Source organism: Helobdella robusta (assembly GCF_000326865.2).
Source record: "Helobdella robusta unplaced genomic scaffold HELROscaffold_106, whole genome shotgun sequence".
In the NCBI taxonomy this organism is placed as follows: Eukaryota; Metazoa; Annelida; class Clitellata; order Rhynchobdellida; family Glossiphoniidae; genus Helobdella; species Helobdella robusta.
The window spans coordinates 24,871-47,370 of NW_008703599.1; the positions used below are offsets into that span (position 1 = coordinate 24,871).

At 32.0% G+C, this 22,500-nt stretch overlaps 2 protein-coding genes across 2 annotated transcripts; both read right to left on the reverse strand.

Annotated features, from left to right (window-relative positions):
• Window positions 1-2,523: 2,523 nt before the first annotated feature.
• On the reverse strand, window positions 2,524-5,725 carry HELRODRAFT_183389 (hypothetical protein; the record flags this gene model as incomplete). The annotated part of the gene is made up of 5 exons (XM_009012421.1): window positions 2,524-2,605; window positions 3,496-3,526; window positions 4,028-4,076; window positions 5,184-5,323; window positions 5,698-5,725. 5 exons carry the CDS (start codon window positions 5,723-5,725, stop codon window positions 2,524-2,526), a joined length of 330 nt encoding a protein of 109 aa, XP_009010669.1.
• Window positions 5,726-12,142: 6,417 nt separating this feature from the next.
• Window positions 12,143-12,601, reverse strand: HELRODRAFT_183390 (hypothetical protein; the record flags this gene model as incomplete). The annotated part of the gene is made up of 1 exon (XM_009012422.1): window positions 12,143-12,601. One exon carries the CDS (start codon window positions 12,599-12,601, stop codon window positions 12,143-12,145), a length of 459 nt encoding a protein of 152 aa, XP_009010670.1.
• Between the last annotated feature and the right edge of the window lie 9,899 nt (window positions 12,602-22,500).

A 22,500-nucleotide genomic window follows, 5' to 3' on the forward strand; every position in this document is an offset into this window, starting at 1 on the left:
TTGTAATTGGTTACATTAATATGGCGAGCGATGTATGTGAGGTGGTGGCCACCGCTTTTGGACTAGCTAACTTTTATTTCTACAAGGTCTTTTATGTTAGAAGTTGTGTTGTGGTATTTTAAGTAGCACGTGTGTGTGTTGTGTGTGTGTGTTGGTGTGTGTGTGTGTGTGTTGGGTAGGTTTGTGAGCATATGTTCTCGTTTTACTGGATGTCTGTGGTGGGTTTTTTTTTTTTTGTTCAAGTTCACTTGTCATTTATTTTAATTTTATTTCAAAAATCCGGTTACATTTACATTGATTTTTTAATGGAAATTGAAAATTTTCACGTGAAATTATTAAAATGAAAATGATTGAAGTTGTAAATTATTTATCCGACCGAGCTCCTTCTCCTGTCCAATCTGATACGCTTTCAACTTTTCAACGAGTGCGTTTTCATTACATGTGTAGTGAGTGAAGAAACTGAAATTAATGGATTTTAGCTGCTGTTGACGGGATACAATATTAAATAAATTACGTGTATGTAGTACTGGTGACTTGTGTATAACATTGTATGAGGATAATTGACTCAGTTAATTGGTAATAGAATGACGCAAGTTAATTGAATGTTAGATTATTATTTTATATTACCTGGTCTGGGTGTATTTTTATTGTCAATTGTTGTAACATAATCTGAAATATTCTATGTTTTTTAAAAGGTCTTAAAGCAATCAGTTGTGCGTCTAGGAGCAAAAAACTCACAAATTTTGTTGTTATTATTTTTACGAGTTTCTACTACTATTTAAAACATCTTTAAAAGTTTTTTTGTCATCTCGTTACGATTCGTTTTAAAGTCTGCAAGTTTTTTCAAAGTATTTGGCATCAGGGTGTTTCATGTAGGAAGTGGTCTATTGATATATAACTCGGGCATCCGTCTTACCATTCATTTTTATCCATTTTTACCTTAACTTATTTGTAACGACAAGCATTGTTGATCTTTATGTTACCATGGTCATCTTTTCGTAAGCAACTTTATGTTCTTCCCTTGTTGTACCGCGGTTAACTTGTTAACATCTTGCTCGCTGTACAATCTCACCAACAAACATTATGTTATCTAATCTTTGAATTTGCTTATAACTGGTTAGCGAGTTGTTTATTTAACTTATTGATTTCTGTGTTGCTTCTCTCGTTATTGCTTGGCAATTTTATTCATTTTTGCTTAACTAGATTAATTTGATCAATTAAACAAACGATTAACTCATCAATTAGATGTATTCGAAATTGTGAGCCTATAGTACATTTGCATGGTGATCTATGAAGAATTTTTCTTATTCACCATGGATTTCGATGAAGTTATCAAGTCAATATTTTAAGAGATGGTTTAGTACCGCCAGAATTCTTTGCGATACAGTTTTTTAAAGTTTTTGTTTAATTTACATATTATTTTAAGACTTAGTTTCTCTTAGCAGGAATGTGTTCAACCTAATGTTTTAACGCATTTAAGTTTTGATTAAAATTGTTTTCAGTTATGTCACGCTCGTTATTGATACCGAATTAACTTTTAACCCCACTTGCTATAAGTGTGGGTGTGTAAATGTTGACATGTTGCCCGTTTAATTAATGCGTTGATTTTCGGTTAAGTTAGACATTTATTTTAGTTAAGGTCTGTCCGTTAATAATTTTTAGATTACATTTTATTGTTGATTTTGCGTTGCTTATTTGTCTGAAGAAGCTTACAATGCAGTGTTTGCTCTAGACAGTTTGAGAGCTTTACGGTTGTTATTGCGTTACTTCGATAGTTTTTTTTTCTTGTTATGCATTTGTTTTTTAAATTGGCTCATTCTATGTAGCCCTGAAAATATTCAAATTTTAATAAACAATGACATGATTTAATATATATGTGTAATTGTATGTATATATATATATATATATATATATATATGTGTGTGTGTGTGAACAAATTTCTGTAATAATTATTTATTATTAAGTTGAATTAAATTTTCGCCATGTTTGAATATGAATCTATTTACTTCATGATTGGTTCTCATTGATTATTGATTTTATTTGATGCCTTCCCGTCTTCAATTAACTTCTTTTAGCAAGGGTCACGATTCGCTTTTTGTTTTAGACTGAGCTATTGTGTATATATATATGCTTTGATTTACGCAAGTTAGTAGACATGCTTATTCTTTATAATTCACTTTTGCTTTTTAATTTATAAGCAGAACCATCCATAAAACATGCTGCAAACGTATGCACACACACACACATATATATATATATATATATAATATCTATATTTATGTATATATAAATATATGTGTATATTTATGTGTGTGTGTGTGTGTGTGTGTGTGTCCAAATGTTTATATTAAGTGCAGGATTGCCAACCAAATCCTGATGTGATATCCCTAATTTTTCACATCCGCCATTTTATTTTATCTCAGCGAGCCCACCTATAGGAAGACGTTTTTACGGATGGTTCCTTGATTGCTGTTGATGAATAAATTTGTTTACCGCCAGGCCGGGCCATTGATAGGATGGATATCATTTTGAGCTTAAAAATATCGTATTTCCTCCTCCATATTGTATAACATCTTCGAACCTAAGATAGGGACATCTTATATTCCTGCAAGTTAAATAGATTATCATGAATTGAAGTGTTTTTAAATAAAAATTCACAACTGCTGTTTTTGTGATTCTTCATTAATTGCCCGTGCGATGATATTAAAACACCTAATTTTGAATTTATTTCATACTAAATTAATTAATCTTTGTGGCATCTCATTATCATGAAAAAATGGTTGTAATGTTTTCAATTTGTTAGTTTTTATGACGAAATCAGCTGCCGTCCATATTGAAAAGAATGTATAGGAATGTTGGTCCGCATTGTGTTTTATCGCCTTAAATGACTGGCCCTTTTGTCATTTACTGGTGACTTCAATTGGGCAGTGATGTGCTAACTTTACTACTCACTAAAAGTGATTTACTAACTTGAAGACAAAGATAGTAACTATTTCTTAACTTTTTTTATTACCTCAATTCTATTCTACTTGGGATACTACTTTTCAAAATTATTTCTTTAAATGTGGTTAAGCTTTTTTCAGTTCTTAATTGCGATAAAAAACTTGAAGTTTCGCTTAATGCGGTCAGATGAAAATCTTATGATACATTTTTCTCAACCCGTTAGTATCAGAACATTGGGGTTGGTTGGGGCTTCGTGCAATAGAAAATCTTGCTAGGATTAAATGGAAATCGGAAAGAACGTACGTGCATGTTTATCAACAATGGAGAATTAATTAGAATCACTGATCTCAGTGCAATTCTTATAAAACTTTGATCACTTTAAGAATTAATAAATACATGTCTGAGAAAGAGATAAGCTTATGGTGAAAATCGAGAGTGGAAATTAATTTCGTTAATTCTGTTAGTTACATGCTAAATACATTTCCTTTTTCGCAACGAACTCAAAATTTCCACAATGCTTGTTAAATTCATTCCTCAAAGTGGTTCACTAACTTTTTTATTTTCCCGACGTTTTCTGTCGCAACTGAATTAAATTTTGGTGAAATGATGCAAGGATTATCAGCTTTCTGCTAAGAATTAGGTCTGGCGCATCAATTAACTCTCGAATTTCTTTCAAATAATTTTGCAGTATATAAAATTAACGATCGACTCATTTGTACGTGCATGCATAATTTTGTTCGGACAAGCACCTCTGTAAATATTCAACCAATTGAAGTCTGCGTGTTAATGGTTGGTAGGCAATTTCAGAAATGTTCACATACGTCAAATGTTAGAATGTAAGCCTACGTATTTTGTTTCATTCCCTCTGTGTACATATCATTGTGTTTCATTTAGTGCGTGTTACGTGCCATTGTGTTGTGCTTCCTTCATTTCATAAAATTTCTGCTGTGTGCTTTTGAAGCAACCAAAGCAAAATATTTTTTTCCTGAAGCTGTCCTTGAAACGTTTTGCAAACTGCTGACGACACTCTTGTTAGAAAAACATCCAAATATTTTGAAATATTTTTTATGTCGTACTGACAAACTTGACGAGGAACGTTTAGATTTTTGATTAATAGAAGTCTGCGTTCGTATCTGAATTTTGTTGAGAAATTCGCAATGTTGGAATTTGGTTTTAGGAAATTTTCATTATCTATTTTATTTTTTTAAATAATTGAAAACAAATTTCTAATAAAAATTTGGCTAAAATTAATGAGGAAATACAGAAGCACTCAGATCCCGAATTTCACCGCGTTTCAGTAAGTTTCTCAGTTCAGTTTCACTTCTGACATGTGGGAGTTAGTGCATCGAATATTTTTTTAAAAATAATCCAATTTTGAAAACGACGGTATTAGGAATTAACAATCAAATCGGCCGGAACGCAAATCTGTAGTGATTAGACAGCTGTTGTCATGAAAATTTATTAATTTCCAATTATTTCTCTAATTATTGTAAACAAATTCAATAAAAAATAGCAAAATAGTACATATGATGCAAGGTACTGTAATTTCATTGCACATGCAAATACTCAAGCTCATGTAATCAAAGCTGAACTTAAAACCAATCAACCAGTCGGTCGGTCGGTCGGTTGTTCGGTCGGTGGGTCGGTCAGTCAGTCAACCAATCAATCAATCAATCTACATTTGCTATCAGAATTTAGCAAAAACAAAACAACCATTAATTACAAAAAATTCACTAAAACTATAGAGCATATTGATGAAATTGTTTTTAAAAATTTATTCATCTTTTCAATAGAATAAGATTGGCATTGAACAATATTAAACAGAATGCAAATTAATTAACCGATTTTTTTTCATACATTTCGTAATAACTCTCGAATTCATATTGCATGCAGTTGGTTGCAATTGCAACAACACAAAAAATTACGCCATCAGAAAGATTTAAAAATCGTAAAACTGCTGAAAAATATTGATCCTTGAAATTCGGTCCAAAAAACTTTAATAATGATTGAATAAATATATAGAATGAAAGCAAGAAACCATCAGTAGCGTAACAAACAACCAAACAAATTAAAGGATAAGTACGTCGCACGATCAACGCTAATGAAATGTAAATACGAATTTTCTGTTCAGGCAAACACTTGGAGATTTCAAATGAAATTATCCTTTGTGTCCTTTCAACAGCGCAAGTTATTACGACCAAACGAGAGATGAAAATTTGTAAATAAAACGTTAAACGAACCTTTAAGAGCGCCATCTGTCGAGAATCACGCCTTGCCGTTCTGCAGAATGTGTGTGTCGTTGTGTTGCAGCATTGAGTTGTTGCGTGTTTGATTGTTGTTCTGTTGTGTTGCTTGTTATTGAGAAATTTTGCTGCTTTTGCTGCTTGTGTGTGCGTGTTTTTATGTTGAAACGTGTGTGTGTTGTTGTTTTGTGTGTTTTGGATGTGTTTGTTTATTTCGCGGTTGTTTTGTTATATTTAAATTTAAGTTATTTTTCTCGATTGGTTTTTTGTTGTTGTTATTTAGTTGCAAAATCTGTGTCGATAATGTTGACGTCAATTATTGTTCGGTGGATGTTGCTAACTTGCCATTAAAACTTTTTGTTTGATTTGGTTTTCTGTTCCAGTGAATTTGCGCAATTGTTTTGTGCCCACAATCAGCCAAAGTTTGTTAGACTGGATGATTGTGTTGGTAATTTATTGCATCATCCATTAAATTTCGTTCGCTTCATCGATCCCAAATCCTTGCACTAACCTCCGTCACCGTTAACAAAATGCTGCATCTTTCCACAGAAAGTGTATTCGTGTGTGGTAGATGATATTTTCAGAAAAATTGACACGAAATTGGTATAAGGCAAGTTTGCAATAGAATTTGTGAGGAATTGATTTTATATGATACGTACATTTCGCGGGGAACAGTTTCACCACGGGAGGAAATAATGCCGAGACGTTTCACAGATTTACTCTCGGGTTCTCTCTTTCTCTCTTTTTTCACTGTATCTTTTTTCTCTCTTTCCCACACACACACACATACAGCACACAAACACACACATACACACACACAAACTAAAACATACACCTACTTACACACACACACACAAACTAAAACACACACGCACACCCACACACGTACAAACTAAAACACACACCCACCTACATACACAAACACACACACACACTAAAACACACACACCCACCTACGTACAAACTAAAACACATTCACAAACTAAAACACACACACACACTCGAGAAACAAATGTGTGGAGAAATTGTTTGATGAGAGGTTGAGAGGAGAGGAGAGATGTTAGCTGGAGGGTTCTTGCGTGCTCGGGCAGTGCTGTTTCAAAAAAATTGCTCCTTAACTACCTTCTTAATGCATTATTGAGAATGCATTTCTACGAGGTTTTCTCACTACTAGATGATACTTACAGACTCTGCTGCTCATTGCAATAATAACAATAACAATAATAATAATAATAATAATGATAATGATAATAATAATAATGATGATGATGATGATAATTATAATAGTAATAGTAATAACAATAATAACAATAATAATTATAATATGCTTATACAAGTTAGTATTGTGATATTGAAAGTAAAAAATTAACTTCGTTTACAGGTTTCCAGTTGCAAAAAACATAATTTTAAGAAAAATTAAATAGATCAGTGAGTAAGATGAAAATTGCCAGGAGGAAGTAATTTAGCCATGAACGTATAAATGGACGATTGGATGGATGGACAGTTGATTAGATAGATTGATCGTGTAGATGTTTCAGGGAAAATGCTTCGATAAGATAAGAATTGAGCAATGATTAGGAAACGATTTTTAAAAGAATAAACTCCTATAAAAGAAAAGAAAATGCATGCATGAAACTGAAGTACAAATAATTCAATAGTTTACTATTTCAAGAAAAATGAATCAATGATCAATTAATTAATTTTTATGATTTTTATGATTGATTAAACGAATGAAAAATAAATAAATTAGTTGAAAAAACCATATGAACGAGTGAACAAATGGCCAAATAAATAAATAAACTAACAAACGAACGAACAAATGAACGAACGAATGAACGAAAAAACGAATGAATGACGAAAGAACAAATGAACGAACAAATAAATGAATGAATAGACGAATGAATTAGTGGGAGTATTGGGCCTGGGTGTGTGGGAGGTTTACATGGCGCACAATACATCTAATTGAACTTTATGCATTTCTTTTGATTCTAACACATGTCGGCTTGTGTATGTATCACTGAGATGTTTTTTCCATGCTTCTTGTTATGTACGTTGAATGACTCCATTGTCTGATGCAACATGCAAAGTATTATCTAATCAGCAGTTGAGATGCTGTGATGATGATTTAATGAAAATGATTTGGTTTTTGTACGAAGAACTGCCAAAATGTTAACATAAAAAACTTATTTTGGCTTCATTTTATATTTATTCAATTCATTATTTCTTGACTGAGTTTCTAATTTGCATCTTTGTTTATAAAATTTTTTTTTACTGTGGTTTTATAAGATCGAACATTTTTATTGATTTGGTTCGACGCTACATATTTTACTTTATTAAAGAGTGGGAAGCGTCACCACCATTTTTAATAAGTTTCTATCATCAAATAAAAATAAACTTTCGTGATTTTTAAATTTTTATGTTTATTTTCAAACTGTTTAAAGTCTTATTCAAGAATTTACTAAACCGTTTCGTTATTGCTGAAATTTAGTTTCGAATGCTAAATCAGTAACTCAGGCTAAATAGTTAATTCTGAAAAAGATTGGTTTTATTGAAGAATTTTGAAGTTTTAAAAATTTACAAATCACCAAAAAAAAATTAAAGTTGTTGGAATTTAATATTGAAACCAATTTTAGTCTTGATGTCAATGGAAAATTCAATAAAACTCGTTCTCATTTTCATGTGCCATCCTTATTGTTAAGGCGAACAAATATGAAAAACTATCTTCAAATTTTCTTAAGTGTTTGAATTGTTTTACAACATGTAAAAAAATAGAAGAAATAGTTGACAAGTTGTTGTAACAGAGGAATATATTTTGACCAAAATAACATTTTTTAAATTTTTTAACAAAATATTTTGAGCAAAAAGAAATATAATCAGTAACAGAACAACAGTAACATAACAACATCGTAAGAGCAACAACGTAACAACATAACAACAACAACAAACAACAGCAACAACAACAACATAGCAACCCAACAACAACAACAACATAGCAACCCAACAACAACACAACAACAACTACTACTACAACTACAACAACTACTACAACAACAACATGAAGAAATATCATCTGGAAATAGAAATGTTTGTTTCAGGCATGCAATGTCAACGCTCAACAGCTGTCAACAGATTAGGCACGAACAAGTAGGAAACATTATTGACACAAACAGATGAAAACAAATAAACAAAAAATTATGGTAGTGATAAACAAAAACAAACAAACAAACAAACAAGCAAACAAACAAATAAACAAACAACCAAACAAACAAACAAACAAACAAACAAACAACCAAACGACCAAACAGACAAACAAACAAATAACAAAGCAGACAAGCAAACAAACAAACAAACAACAAGTAATAATATTAATCTCATAAAGTATGACAATAAGAGGACAATAAGATGAACACAATAACGCGTGAGAACGCATGCATTTGCGGTGCATGTAATGATCTGTCTTCTAAAAAGCAAGCCACATTCAATTACTCTCCCATCTAAAAACATCTACACGAACTTCCTCTCACTCAAACGCAAACAACGAACAACAAATGCACTGAACTGTACAAAGACGTCTTAGCACATCGCATTGAAAGCTGTTTCAATGAGTTTTAATTTGAAAATTATTCACCGGTTATGTTATAATATTCTTATTATTCTTATTCATGAATTTATCCAGGAATAATATTGTCAACTAATGACTGTTTTCATCTGTCATCACACCATACCAATGACTTTTCGCTATTCAAACTTACCTAGTAAGAAGACCTGTACACTCGCTTCATGTTTTTTTTTGAAAAATGGCTCCAGTTACAAATGTCCATCCAGCAGAGTACCCACATTGTAGTGTAGGATAAGCTTCAGAACGTTTCCTAGCTAATATTAAATTTATTAGTGTGGTTTTATTTCAAAAATAATGTGAAAAGCAGACTAGGTCAAGACTTGAGCTAAAAATTTCAAAACGAAAAATCTAACAATTACGATGCTGATGTGGGATGCAAAACGTTTAAGAAGTTTTAATTATAAAATTGTATTATATTAATAGAGACAAGAAGAATAAGTCGGAAATAAGCCATGAAAAAATCCTGAGTTTTTCAGCTAAAATGACCACAAACATAAGACATTTCCTGCTTTAATGATACATAACTATAGGAAGAAACTTCATTGTGAGCATCTGAAGACACCTCACTCCCCATTACAACCAACAACAATAACGTCATCAACAACACTTCCAACAACAACAACGTTATCATCAACAACAACAACAAAAAACAACAATGTCACCAATAACAACAATAGCGTCATCAACAGTATCATCATCGTCATCAACAACAACAGCAACAACTAGCAAAAATAACGGTACCAATCAAAACATCAGCAACAACAACATCCATCGTAATAACAGATAACACAAACTGTCAATTTGTTTTAACCACTGGCAACAACTTCATTGAAATATTAAACGCTTTATTTATGTACAAATCCCAAAAACTTTATCACCAGCAACTGCGATGTTAATTTTTAAACACTTGTTTGTGGGTGTGTGTGTGTTTGATGGTATTCATATGTATGTTTGTGTATGTGCGCGTGAGTGCGCCTGGGTGTGTATGTTTGTTTGTTTGTGAGTGTGTGCGCGTGCGTCTGTCTGAGGTACGTAGGCCTTGAATGTGCGAGTTTGTACAAAGTAGAGTGAACGAGGAATGATGATGAGCCTTACATTAAAAAGTGAATTTGTTATGAATCAACGAGTTGGTCCTACTTGTTGTTTTCCTTGCCGATGTTGTTGTTAATGACGTTGAAGACGTTGGTTTCATTTGGCCTTATTTATAGAGAGGCGAGTTTGTGTGTTGTTCGCTTTAGTTGTGTTGTTGTATGCCAAAATACATAGGTGTGAGTTGTTTCGTTCGTGTTGTCGAGTGTTCGCGCACGGACATGTGCCTAGAGTGTCCTATTATTTTGAAGTTCTTCTTCAATATGCTTCCTAATTGAAGTATTTTTGCGTCCGCTCCCTAACGAGCACTTAATCAACTAAAATGTATACCCAGAGTAGATAGTTTTATAACTTACAAAAATAATGACAGTCATCATCCGCACAAAATTTTATATCACTTATTTCTTGAGAATCATGAAACATATTAAATTACAAGCGTCAAATAATTTGTCTTAATTTGGTGTTCATAGTAAAACTGCTCACTAAAAATGTACATAGCTGCGTAGGAACAGATGAAGAAAACAAACAAAAGACTTCAGAGACATTTCGTCAAGAGGCAGACAGACAGACCGACATGCACAGAAACTCTCAGACGAAGGAAGAAAGATTGAAGAATCAGTGTCACCTTGCTGCATTTGCATAATAAAACATCAATAAACACCTGCTGGCATCGCGTGTGGCGAGAGTTTACGCGGCAATCCAATCATTCAATTTATTTTTGAAATGTGTCCACTAATTCGTTTAGCTGAATTTTTATCCTTTTTATTTTCATTTATTATTTATTTAATCCTTAATTTTAATTATTGACTCATTTTTATACCAGATCTTATTTTTCACTGTCAGTTTTTTTTACCTTTTTGTCCATTTATTAACGTTTACTTAAAAAATAAATTATAAAAAATTTTAATTTATAACTCCATAATTCCATTCTACAATTCCATCTTATTTATAAATATTTTTATTAATTCCCTTTTAATAATTATTAAATCACTCATCTTTTTTTTCTACTTCATCTTTCATTCAACGTCTGTCAGCTGACCTGTCTAATGAAGAGGTCATAGGTTCCTGAGTTCTGATTGGTAGAGGGAATGCATGATGACTCGCTGCGGAGAGGCTTTCCCACTGCAAGCACGAACGGCTGGGAAACAATACTTCCGTAATGACGTGCAAAATGCTAACAGGCGACTGATTCAGCAACAAATGAATTAATGAATCATACAAGCGACTACATCTGTGGCTAAATTTGAGTTGAGTGTCCGAGGAGTTTCTCACTTGCCATGCTGTAAGTCGTGAATGCAATAGATGTGGGGATAATAGGTGACGATGATTTCCATTTTAATAAATTAAAAAGTGGCCAATTTGAAATTTTTAAAGATAAGTATAATAACTTTAATAAAATAAACAAAATTAATCTTTTTTTTTTTTAGAAAATCCTACTTTAAGGGGCAAATTATGTTTGCAGTCACAATAACCTTCATTAAAAAAATACTTTTAAAAACTGCTTGGAATTTAAATTAGAAATTAATTATATTTGCAACAAGACCCTGAATAATATTTTTGTATTTATATAATTTCAATAAATCTGTATCATCTATATTTATTTGTATCATTTCAATCCATTTATGTCATCTACATCTATTTGTATCAATTCAATCAATATCTAATTGTATCATTTCAATCCATATGTATCCTTTAAATCTATTTGTATCCTTTCAATCCATTTATATCATCAATATCTAATTGTATCATTTCAATCCATATGCATCATCTACATCTATATGTATCATTTTAATCTATTTGTATCATCTACATCTATTTGTATCATTTATATCCATGTGTGTGTATCCTTTACGTGATCTCAGCCACCTTCTGACTGCCAGCTATAACACGCATCTGATCCCATCAACCTTGAGATGAGGTAATTTTTCTCACAACTTCCTGATTATCTGCCGGTTTCACATGATTACACCAATTTATGAAGAGATGATGTTTACTTAATTCAAACGACATCATGCACAAACTTCCAAACATGTTTCATGTATATAATTTAATAGACAAGACATGAGTCACGTGAAACAACCTGCACATTGAAAAATAAATACAGTAAAAGTCCTCTAGAGAGGACACCATTGGGGAATGACCAAACTGTCCTCTCCTCTTAACTGTCCTCTCCTCAAGACTCAACATCAAAATCTTTTTTGATATACTACATAAAAAATTAAAATAAAACAACACGTTTTTAACATTGTTATGGAAGAAAATCATTCATAGTTGTCTGTTTGCCAAAACATTTTGTTTTTAACAATTCAATTTCTAAAATATTTTCAATGTTCTCAGAAAATTGTAACAATTCTCTATTGCCTATATGTATCGAATAGGAAGTTAGCTTCCTGGCACATTGTAATGCCATCTTTGTAGAAACTTCTTGGACTGGAGCCTCTTCTTCCTCTTCATCATCTTGGACTTCAATTTGTTCATGATTTTCAGAACTTTGTGGGCTATGGATTGAGTCATCATTGTTATCCATGGTTACAAAATTCTCCCAAGTAACAGAACCCAAAAGGCTGGTTATGGTAGGATCAGCTTCAATTAGCTGCACATCTGTATTTCCGCAACCAAATTCTTCAGCAATTTTTCGTATGCTAACTCCATCATTTAATTTTTTTAAATAACCAAAGATTATCAAAGTTTCTTTAGCGTATTCCATAGAATAGAATAAATACAAATATTCAAATTAGACGGCGCATTTTATCAAATATTCCATGTGTTTTTGTTATAAATTGTCCGCTCCTTAAGACATAAAAGTCAATTTGTACTTAAAACCCTGTCCGTAGTTCGTTCCTTTAAAATGTCCGTTCTTTAGGGTCTATTTAACATGCAAAACGGTTCCGTGCCAAGCAATACTGTCCGTTACTCTTATCTGTCCGTTCTTTAGGGTCCCGCTCTAGAGGACTTTTACTGTATCATCTTTTGTATATTTAATATTGCTAAGACAATTCACAGCCAATGAAAAATATTGATGAAGTTGATGTTTTTGGACTAACATTAAGGCCTTAATTTCATATGACGCCATCCGTGTTAGAAAATTTTCAAGAATCTACTAGACGATAGATCGGATTTTAAATGTTTTTTTTTGAAGATTTTGATTGGAAAATGCTTCATATAAAACTGTCCCACAAAAATTGTTCGGATTATTTCAAAATAATTCTTCGACAACTTATGACGTTTGCTTTATCAATAAAAATTCAAACAAGTTTATCTCCTTTCATAAGCATCTTAAGTTTGTAGAGCCAATTTACAGGTATCTACCAACATACGCATTACCACATTTTAACATGAACTGCAGATTTAATAGTTTAAATATGTTATGAATGTTTTTTTTCTAATCAATAAATAAATAAAGTGACATAAAATATTGATATTAAATAATTTGTTGAATGCAAATATTTAAATTGTACAGTGCAAACCAATGCGCACCATATACCTTAAATGGCTTGAATGAATTTCTAATATATTGACGTTCAACACAATTGAATCTTAAAATTTTCAATCCTTTCATAAACAAAAAACCCAAAAAAGGTTTAAATTTGAATTTTTCCGACAACAAAGATCCTGAAAATCATTCATATCTTATTTAACGAATGAGCTGTTCCCTCGGAACGTATTATTTCCAAACAGGACAACCATTTATGATGACTTCGAAAGCAAGAGCTCGTGACTATAGATTTGCCATTTTAATCATTCGAACGACGTCATCATCATCCATATGACGTCATATTAGATTACTGTGCACGTCACTAAGTCATTATCATCGTCAACAACATCAAATCCCTCGTATACATTATCACATTCAAAAAAACTACTACTACTACTCCTACTACTACTACTCCTACTACTACTACTACTGCTACTACTACCACTAATACTACTATGAGTAATAATATTGATAATAAACCTCATCATCATCATCATCATCATCTGCCCGCATTGTGGGATGAGCCAATAAAATAATTGTTTCTTTCATCTATTGTTTTGCAAATCACGTGCTTTCTCATGCATGTGTATGTATGTATTTATGTTTGTTTGTATGTATGTATGTATGTATTTATGTTTGTTTGTTTGTATGTATATATATATATATGTATGTATATATATATATATATATATATATATATATATGTATAGGTATATACCTACATAGATTTATACATACAAACATGCAAACACACATACACACATACATACACACACACACACACACACATATAAATATATATATACATATATTCATACATACATACATACATACATATATACATACATACATACATACATACATACATACATACATACATACATACATACATACATACATACATACATACATACATACATACATACATACATACATACATACATACATACATACATACATACATACATACATACATACATACATACATACATACATACATACATACATACATACATACATACATACATACATACATACATACATACAATATAGACACATACATACATGAAACATTCAACCTTTTCATTCCATTGTATTAGGGATTTTTTTTTGTTTATTTCAGATGGCCACCCAAGCGAGAAGTTCTCGTTTGGCTGTTGTTGTTGTTGTCGCTATGGTGGTTGCTGCTGCTGTTGACGTTTCAGTAGTAGTTGTAGTAGCTGATAGTGTGGTTGTTGTGCTTGAGTTGTCTGACGTGTCAATGTTGTCACTGTAGTTTTATTACTTTGCATTTATTTTCATTGCAAGAAATTTTTTTTATAATAGGTTTTTAATGATTGATTGAATTAATGAAATTTTTCAAAATATTTTTTAACTGACACATTCATCTGGTAACATCTGAAGACCCAATACATTGAATAAATTCGAATTAGTATCAGTCAGCTCAAACGAATAATTTTTGTACATGATTCAAAGTTTAAACGTTGACAATTTTCAAAAATTATTTGTCGTGTTTGGAGAATAGATATATATGTTGTGATAAGCAAACATCTTTAACAATACTGAAAAAAAATGGTAAGAATGTGAATATAATCACATAATTTCTTCCAGTGTTCTGCAAAACACAAAAATAGAGTAATTTTACTGTGAAAAAAATTACATTAACTGATTTTAAATGTTTGTTTAAAGTATTTTTTATTAAGCAGTGATAATAAGATAAAATTATTATACAAAAGTTGAAAATTTTTCTGGAATTCGGAACCCAGAGTTGGGAGTCGGAGTTGGAGTCAGATTTTTTCGTCCATCGCCCACACGCTGCTTAAAAGTAAATCTCACAAATTCAAAGAATTCCTCAGATAGGAGGGATTAGGTTGGTGAAGTTATTAGATATCTGGAAGCCAGCAATGTTACTCACTAAAAAGTACTGGAAAATAAATATATGATCGTCATCTTCATTTTCATCATCATCATCATCATCATCATCATCATCATCATCATCATCATCATCATCATCATCATCATCATCATCATCATATGACGTCATATTACCATTGTTATCATCATCATCATCATCTTCTTCTTCATCATCATCATTATCATTGTCATCATCACGATAATGATAATGATTGATTACTGTGGTTGCCGAGAGCAATTAGTCACGATAAAACGTAAGTAATTATAATAAAAGGTCATTTTGAAGGTCACATTTCAGTTTGACAGCCAGATGTGTGCGTGTATGGTTATGCTTGTTTGTTTGTTTGTCTGTGTGTGTGTGTGATATTTGTTAGTTATGACTGTGTGTGTGTTTGTGTGTGTGTTTGTGTGTAAGTATTTGTATGTGCGTGCACGTGTGTTTATGTGCGTGCGTGTGTAAAAATATGTGTGCAAGTGCGTGTGTACATGTACAACTATGTTAAAATATTTGTCCAATTATTTTTTTTAAATGCCGGAAGCAGAACTCTCTAAGAATGAATTCAAAGCAAAATTATTTAGAAACTATTTTAGAAAGACGATGTCGTTAGTCAGGTCATGATAAATGAATAAAATAACTAAATAACTACATAAATTTCCTAATTAAATAAATAACAAATAAACGAATAAAGAAATAAATAAATTAATTAATTAGTTTTTATAAAAATAAATAATTATATATATATATATATATATATATATATATATATATTATACAATATGATGTTATTATACAATACAATGTCTATATACACACAAAGGCGTAAGTGAGATAGTGAGAGAAAAAAGAAGAGTAGCCGAGAGATGATGAGAGTTGGAGTGAGAGTGACTATATAAGGCCTATGTTGGTTTCCGGCGAACAAATATATACACACACGTGCCAGGTATGCGTGTGGGGTGGCTTCTGGGAGTTTTTTCAACCATTTTGCTTAGACAACCAAATTTAAGTCAATTATTTAATTATTTGTTAATTATTCTAATTCATTTGATTAATTATTTTATTTTAATAACGGTTAAGTTCAAATTTGCTTTGAATTTTTGAAGAAAAAATATGTTTTAAAAACAATTGCTGATAAATACTAATTCTAGATAAACATTTTAACATCACGCTAGAAAAACAAAAGTGTATTCTATGTTATACTTATTTATAATACATTTAACAGATTAAATTGAAAAAAAATGTTTCAAATTCTTCCTTAATGTCTTAATGATTTTTTATGACCACAAATTAGACCAAGTTGACAAAATAAACTTTTCAAATAAATTGGATATATCGAGAAACATGAAACTTACCATTTTAATAATTATTTTAATAAATTAATTCATTATTTTGTCTAGTTTGTGTAATTTTTTAACCATAATTATAAGACCGGGTAAAACAAAATTATTATCAACGTTATATCGGAAATAAAGCAATTTATTTGAAATTATTCAAAAATAAAATAATAATTAAAATTTTCATCTATATACAGTAAAAAAAATAGAAAAAATGTTGAAAAATTTGTTGTGTTACGTAGCAGCAATTGTTGCTGTGACTGTTGCGGTTTGTTGCAGCAACCAAGTAACAATATACTCCATGATGTGTAGAGTTCGATGTCTAACATCTCAGGTTAGTGTCGTAACATTGATGTTATTTGTCGTTGTTGTTGTTGTGTTGTTGTTGATGTTGTAGTAGTTGTTGTTGTTGTTAAGATTACGATGTTGTGTTTTTGTTGTTGTTATGTTGTTGTAGCTGTTGATGTTGTAGTAGTAGTTGTTGTTGTTAAGATTACGATGTTGTGTTGTTGTTGATGTTGCTGATATTTACAATGTTGTTACTGCTGTATAAACACGCACATGCACACAGACACAAGCACGCATGCACACGCATTTATTGTTTTTGTTGTGTTGACATGTGCTTGGTTGCAAATCAAATGATGTTTCTGCTTTTTGAAAGATGTCTGACCGAATGAACTCTCACACCTAGGGTTTGAAAAAAAAGTAATTTTTCATGAAATTTTTGTTGAAAATATTACTATTTTAACCTGTACGTTATTTTGAAAATAATTTGTAGTAACTTTTTCTAAGTGCCGAAGAGATGGCAAGATTGTAGAGAAATATTTAAACTCCAGTAAGTGAATTGTTCTTTCATGCATGCATTTCACGAACTGTTAGAATTTTTTAGCCACCATTCTGTTAAGAGTCTGTCTGGTGGCTGGTGGTTGGTGGCTGGTTGTTTTTAACGTTTGTGATATTACAGTGGTGATTGTGTGGTGCCAACAGCAAATTTTTAAATTTTTTTGTGATACAGTGACGTTGACAAAGTTGTTGATAATGGTGGTGATGATGGTGATAAAGAAGAAGATGACGATGTTGTTGGCAAAGAGGGTAATAACAACAACAACAGCAACAACAACGACAATAACAATAATAATATTATTATTAATAATGATTGTTGCGATTGTGGCGATAATTGTGATTACATTGTTAACGGAGATAGATGATGATGTTGCTATTGATGATGACGATGCTATAAATGATGATGATGGTAGTGATGATGATGATGATAAGATTGATGATGATGATGATGATGATGTACATGAAAGTTAGGGTGTTGATGGTGATGAAGAAGTAGAGTGACGATTGAAAAAATAATTTATTTAGTATGACGTCGAAGATGGTTATGAAATTTTTGTAAATGTGATAAAGAAAATGATAAACCAAAAATTTCTTTGTTGTGATGTTATGATATAATGTAATTAAACTTAGTTTCCAGTGTTTTTCAGTGCTTTTTTTCAAATTTCTGTATTTTTACTTTTTATTTAATATCTCGGACATTTCTTAGAACAATTATGTCTAGTTCGCTCAGTTTTTGAGCATCTATCTAGTGACCACATGATAGCTTCTTTTTATCGCGTTGTTTTAACTTTGGACAATGATTCTCACTTACATTGTTTTTAATCATTAGTTTTACCATACAAGTTATAGCGAGTTTCCGGTTTACTTCAAATAGAATGTTCTTAAATGTTCTTTTCTCTGTTTTTCAACTTTTCTCAAACAAATAAATAATTAATGAATATATAAATAAATAAACATATTAAAAGACAAATAAACAATAAAAATAATAATAATAATGAAAAAATGTTATTGAATTAGTAATGATATTTCCTTGATGTGAGGGCTAGATGAAAGAGCTGGAATGTTCTTTCGAAGTATTTAAATCTTTCCAGTCATATTAATAATTCACTTTAAGCCTCAGTTCAACATTGAATGTTGTTGTTTTTTGTTGTTGTTGAAAGGCTCTGTTTGAAGTGTTGTTTTGGTTGTCGTTGTTGATGTCGTGATGAGATTGTTTTTTGCTTCTGCTGAATTAATTCACACTTCGTGCTAGTTTATTTACATTGGTCTCTTTGAAACATTTTCAAAATTTTAAGTTGCCCAATAGCTGTTGGTGATGATTCATAATTTAAATTTTTGATAAATATGATTTTAAAAAATGCAAACCCAAAAGTTATTTTAGTCTTATTGGAGACAGCCTTTTTTGAATTTCAACCAAAATATTCTGATTCCGGAGCAAATTAAAAATCTCTCTCCAATCGTAAATTGCTGCTACAAAACGTTTTGGAAAAAAAATGTATTTGAAAAAATTCTGTCACAAGTATTTCGCATAAGCACCGACAACATAGAAACAGTGCACGTGCATAAGCGTGAATCCGTGTTTTTCGAAGATTGCATGTTGCGTGTGGAATCTTTTTGTATTCGAATCCAGTTTCTGCATCGCTAATGTCAGGTGCCTTTGCCATTACACCATCGTGTGTTATTTTTTTTACAAATAAATGTAATGTGCTTACCGTGAAGAAATGGCAGACTGCAATGTAATTATGGAAGAAGTGCAAAGAGGAACACTAAAAGAAGAGAGAGAGAGGGAGAGAGAGAGAAAGAAAGAGAGAAAGTAACATGGCGATCTATCTTATCATATCTTAATCAAATATTCCCCAATGAAAAGCTCGATTGAATTGAATATTTTTTTCGAAAGTGCATTCAATCAGTTGAACCAGCAACTGCTTGCTTTGCAGACGTTCGCGGGTCAACGCTCAATAAGAAACTCTCGCCAATTAATTAAAACCGGGAAAAGGAAATTGAAATAAGTTTTTTAATTAGCGGCTAATGTTTATTTCAAATGAGCACAAACCAATTAGACATGTACTGGATGATTATATCAGTGAGAGATAGGATTATACGTCTTGTTTTTAAATGTAAGAAATACAAAATACAGGACGAATGTTAGGATTGGTGAAGCGTAAGAAATTGATGAGTTAGACCTAGATAGTTTAACGACACGACGCTACTAGTACCACTGCTAGTAGTAATACTACAACCACTACTATTTCGGCCACTATTATTTTTAATTCAACCACTACCTAACTACTAATACTACTGCTTCTTTTACTTCAGATAAGCCTGCTTTTACTGACTGTACTACTTCTGCTGCTACAACAACTCTATTAGTTATTATAAGTAGTAATAGGTAGTAGTATAATAATAATAATAATAGGAGTAGTGGTAGTAGTAGTAGTAGTAAAAAAGTAAAAGTAGTAGTAGTATTAGTAGTAGTAGTAGTAGTAGTAGTATTAGTATTAGTAGTAGTAGTAGTAGTAGTAGTAGTAGTAGTAGTAGTAGTAGTAGTAGTAGTAGTAGTAGTAGTAGTAGTAGTAGTATAGAGTAGTATAGTAGTAGTAGTAACAGTAATTACCAAGCGATCACTCCCAAATGTCTATATGTCCACAACATCCATCTCATGCTTACCTCAAGGAGACTATCAACAACAACAACAACAACAACAACAGCAGCAGCAACATTAACAGCAACAAAAATATCTGTAAAGACAGCACAAACAACATCAGCAACATATAAACAACATGGAAAAAGTAGTATCAATTACAACAAGAGGAACGGTAATAATAATAATATTAATAATGACGTCATCTTCATCAACAAAACTATGATTTAATGTCACCAATTCAATTTAATATAAATTTGCATTATTAATAATAACATCTAACAAATTTTTTCAAAAATTTTGCTCAAAATAATTTGAATGACTGTGTGTCTATGTGCGTGTATGTGTGTGTGTGTGTGTCTGAGGGTGTGTCTGTGTGCGTGTCTGTGTGTGTGCGTGTAAGTGTCTCTCTGTGTGTGCGCGTGTGTACGCGTGTGTCTGTGTGTGTGTATAAAAAGATAAAAATGAGAGATAGCATGTTATAGATAGATAGAAAGAGAGAAAATTAATATTTAAAAAAATTGATAAAAAAAAAATAGTTTGAAAATGGTAAAAAGAAAGAGAGAGAGAGAAAAAGAGAGAGAAAAGAAAAAGAGAAGAAAAAAAGAGAAGAAAGAAGTAGTAAAGAAATAAAGAAAAACAAATGGATGAAGAGCAAAACAAAATGCATATGCCTAAAATGAGACAAGCTATACATTACAACACTTTAAATTCCGAAATCTCTGAAAAAACTCACCACAACATATGTATGCTGTCTGAAATTACAAACAAACGTGTTACATCACATACAACTTCACGTGCATACACCACACGTATTAAAACACGTACAAGCGAGATATCACGACACCACATCAACCGACTTATCTACTATGACGTCACAATCAAATTTCAACAGGCAACACTCAACATCTCAGAAACATCTGCAACAAAAATATCCACAAATGTATCGATTACAACCATCCCATGACATAATTTTCATTTTTCATACACCCATGTATGTATGTATGTATGTATGTATGTATGTATGTATGTATGTATGTATGTATGTATGTATGTATGTATATATGTATGAATATATGTATATATATATTTATATATGTGTGTGTGTGTATGTATGTGTGTATGTATGTATGTATGTATGTATGTATGTATGTATGTATGTATGTATGTATGTATGTATGTATGTATGTATGTATGTATGTATGTATGTATGTATGTATGTATGTATGTATGTATGTATGTATGTATGTATGTATGTATGTATGTATGTATGTATGTATGTATGTATGTATGTTAAAACCAAATCGTGATGAATGACACCAAACAGTCAAACATCTGATTAAAAGGGTTAACACTTTAATGTATCGTTAGTCTCACACGTCCGCGTTTAAATTAATATTTTCCGACACACAAACCCGCAGAAATCGCTACAACAAACACGAGATTTGGTTTATTGCAAAAAAGAACTCTCTGTTGTCACCTGACCGAACACCAATCATTTTACACAATGTTTTAATAAATTTTGAAGTATTGGGGTCCATGGGTCCAAGGACCTCGATACATATTGGCAAAAACTCTAAGGAAGGCAGGGCGTGTTCATATTTTTTTAATTTTTTCGTCCGATGCCCTGATGCAGCCAAACCACATTTTTTGCTGGTAAGGTGAACGTAGCGCTCGGCCAAGGTACCAGGAACCGTAACATCCCAAGCCAAACATTTACCGGCTCTCCAGGGAGTAAGAGTACAACCATCTGGTCGCTTGCCATCTTGCACTGAAATGCCAGATGGTTCCTTCAAAACAGGAATAGAAGCTTTAGAAAAAAACCGGCAAATGTAATCATTCAAAGCTGAATGACGAAGTTGACGGCCTCCACCTAAACGGCAAACCAAACCATGATGACCAAATTCGTCCGCCTCCGCGCCGCAACGACACAGATATTTATTTTGTATACTTAGGCCAAGTCTGAAACCAACGGCAAATCTAACAGACTCGTCATCGAGTCTGGTGCCTACGGAAGTGTTGGGCCACGACCTTAACCAACCACAACTAACATACCTAGTTGCAGCCAATAAGCGGGCGGAGGAAGAAGCACCGACACCAGAAGACAGAAGTTCATGAAAAGTCTTCTTATATTGCTCATCTAAAATTTGAGCTTGTGAAGGGCTTTCAGGTGTGGTCGGCAGTGGTGGGATGTCACAGCAACAACAAAATCGGCAAAGCAAGGCGGACTGGAGGTCAAGAGTGGCAGCGGCAGAAGATTTATAGACGATTGGTGCTAACTGAACCACACTGAGTAACCCCAGACCACCATACCGCACCGGCAGCTGTATATATGTATGTATATATGTATGTATGTATGTATGTATGTATGTATGTATGTATGTATGTATGTATGTATGTA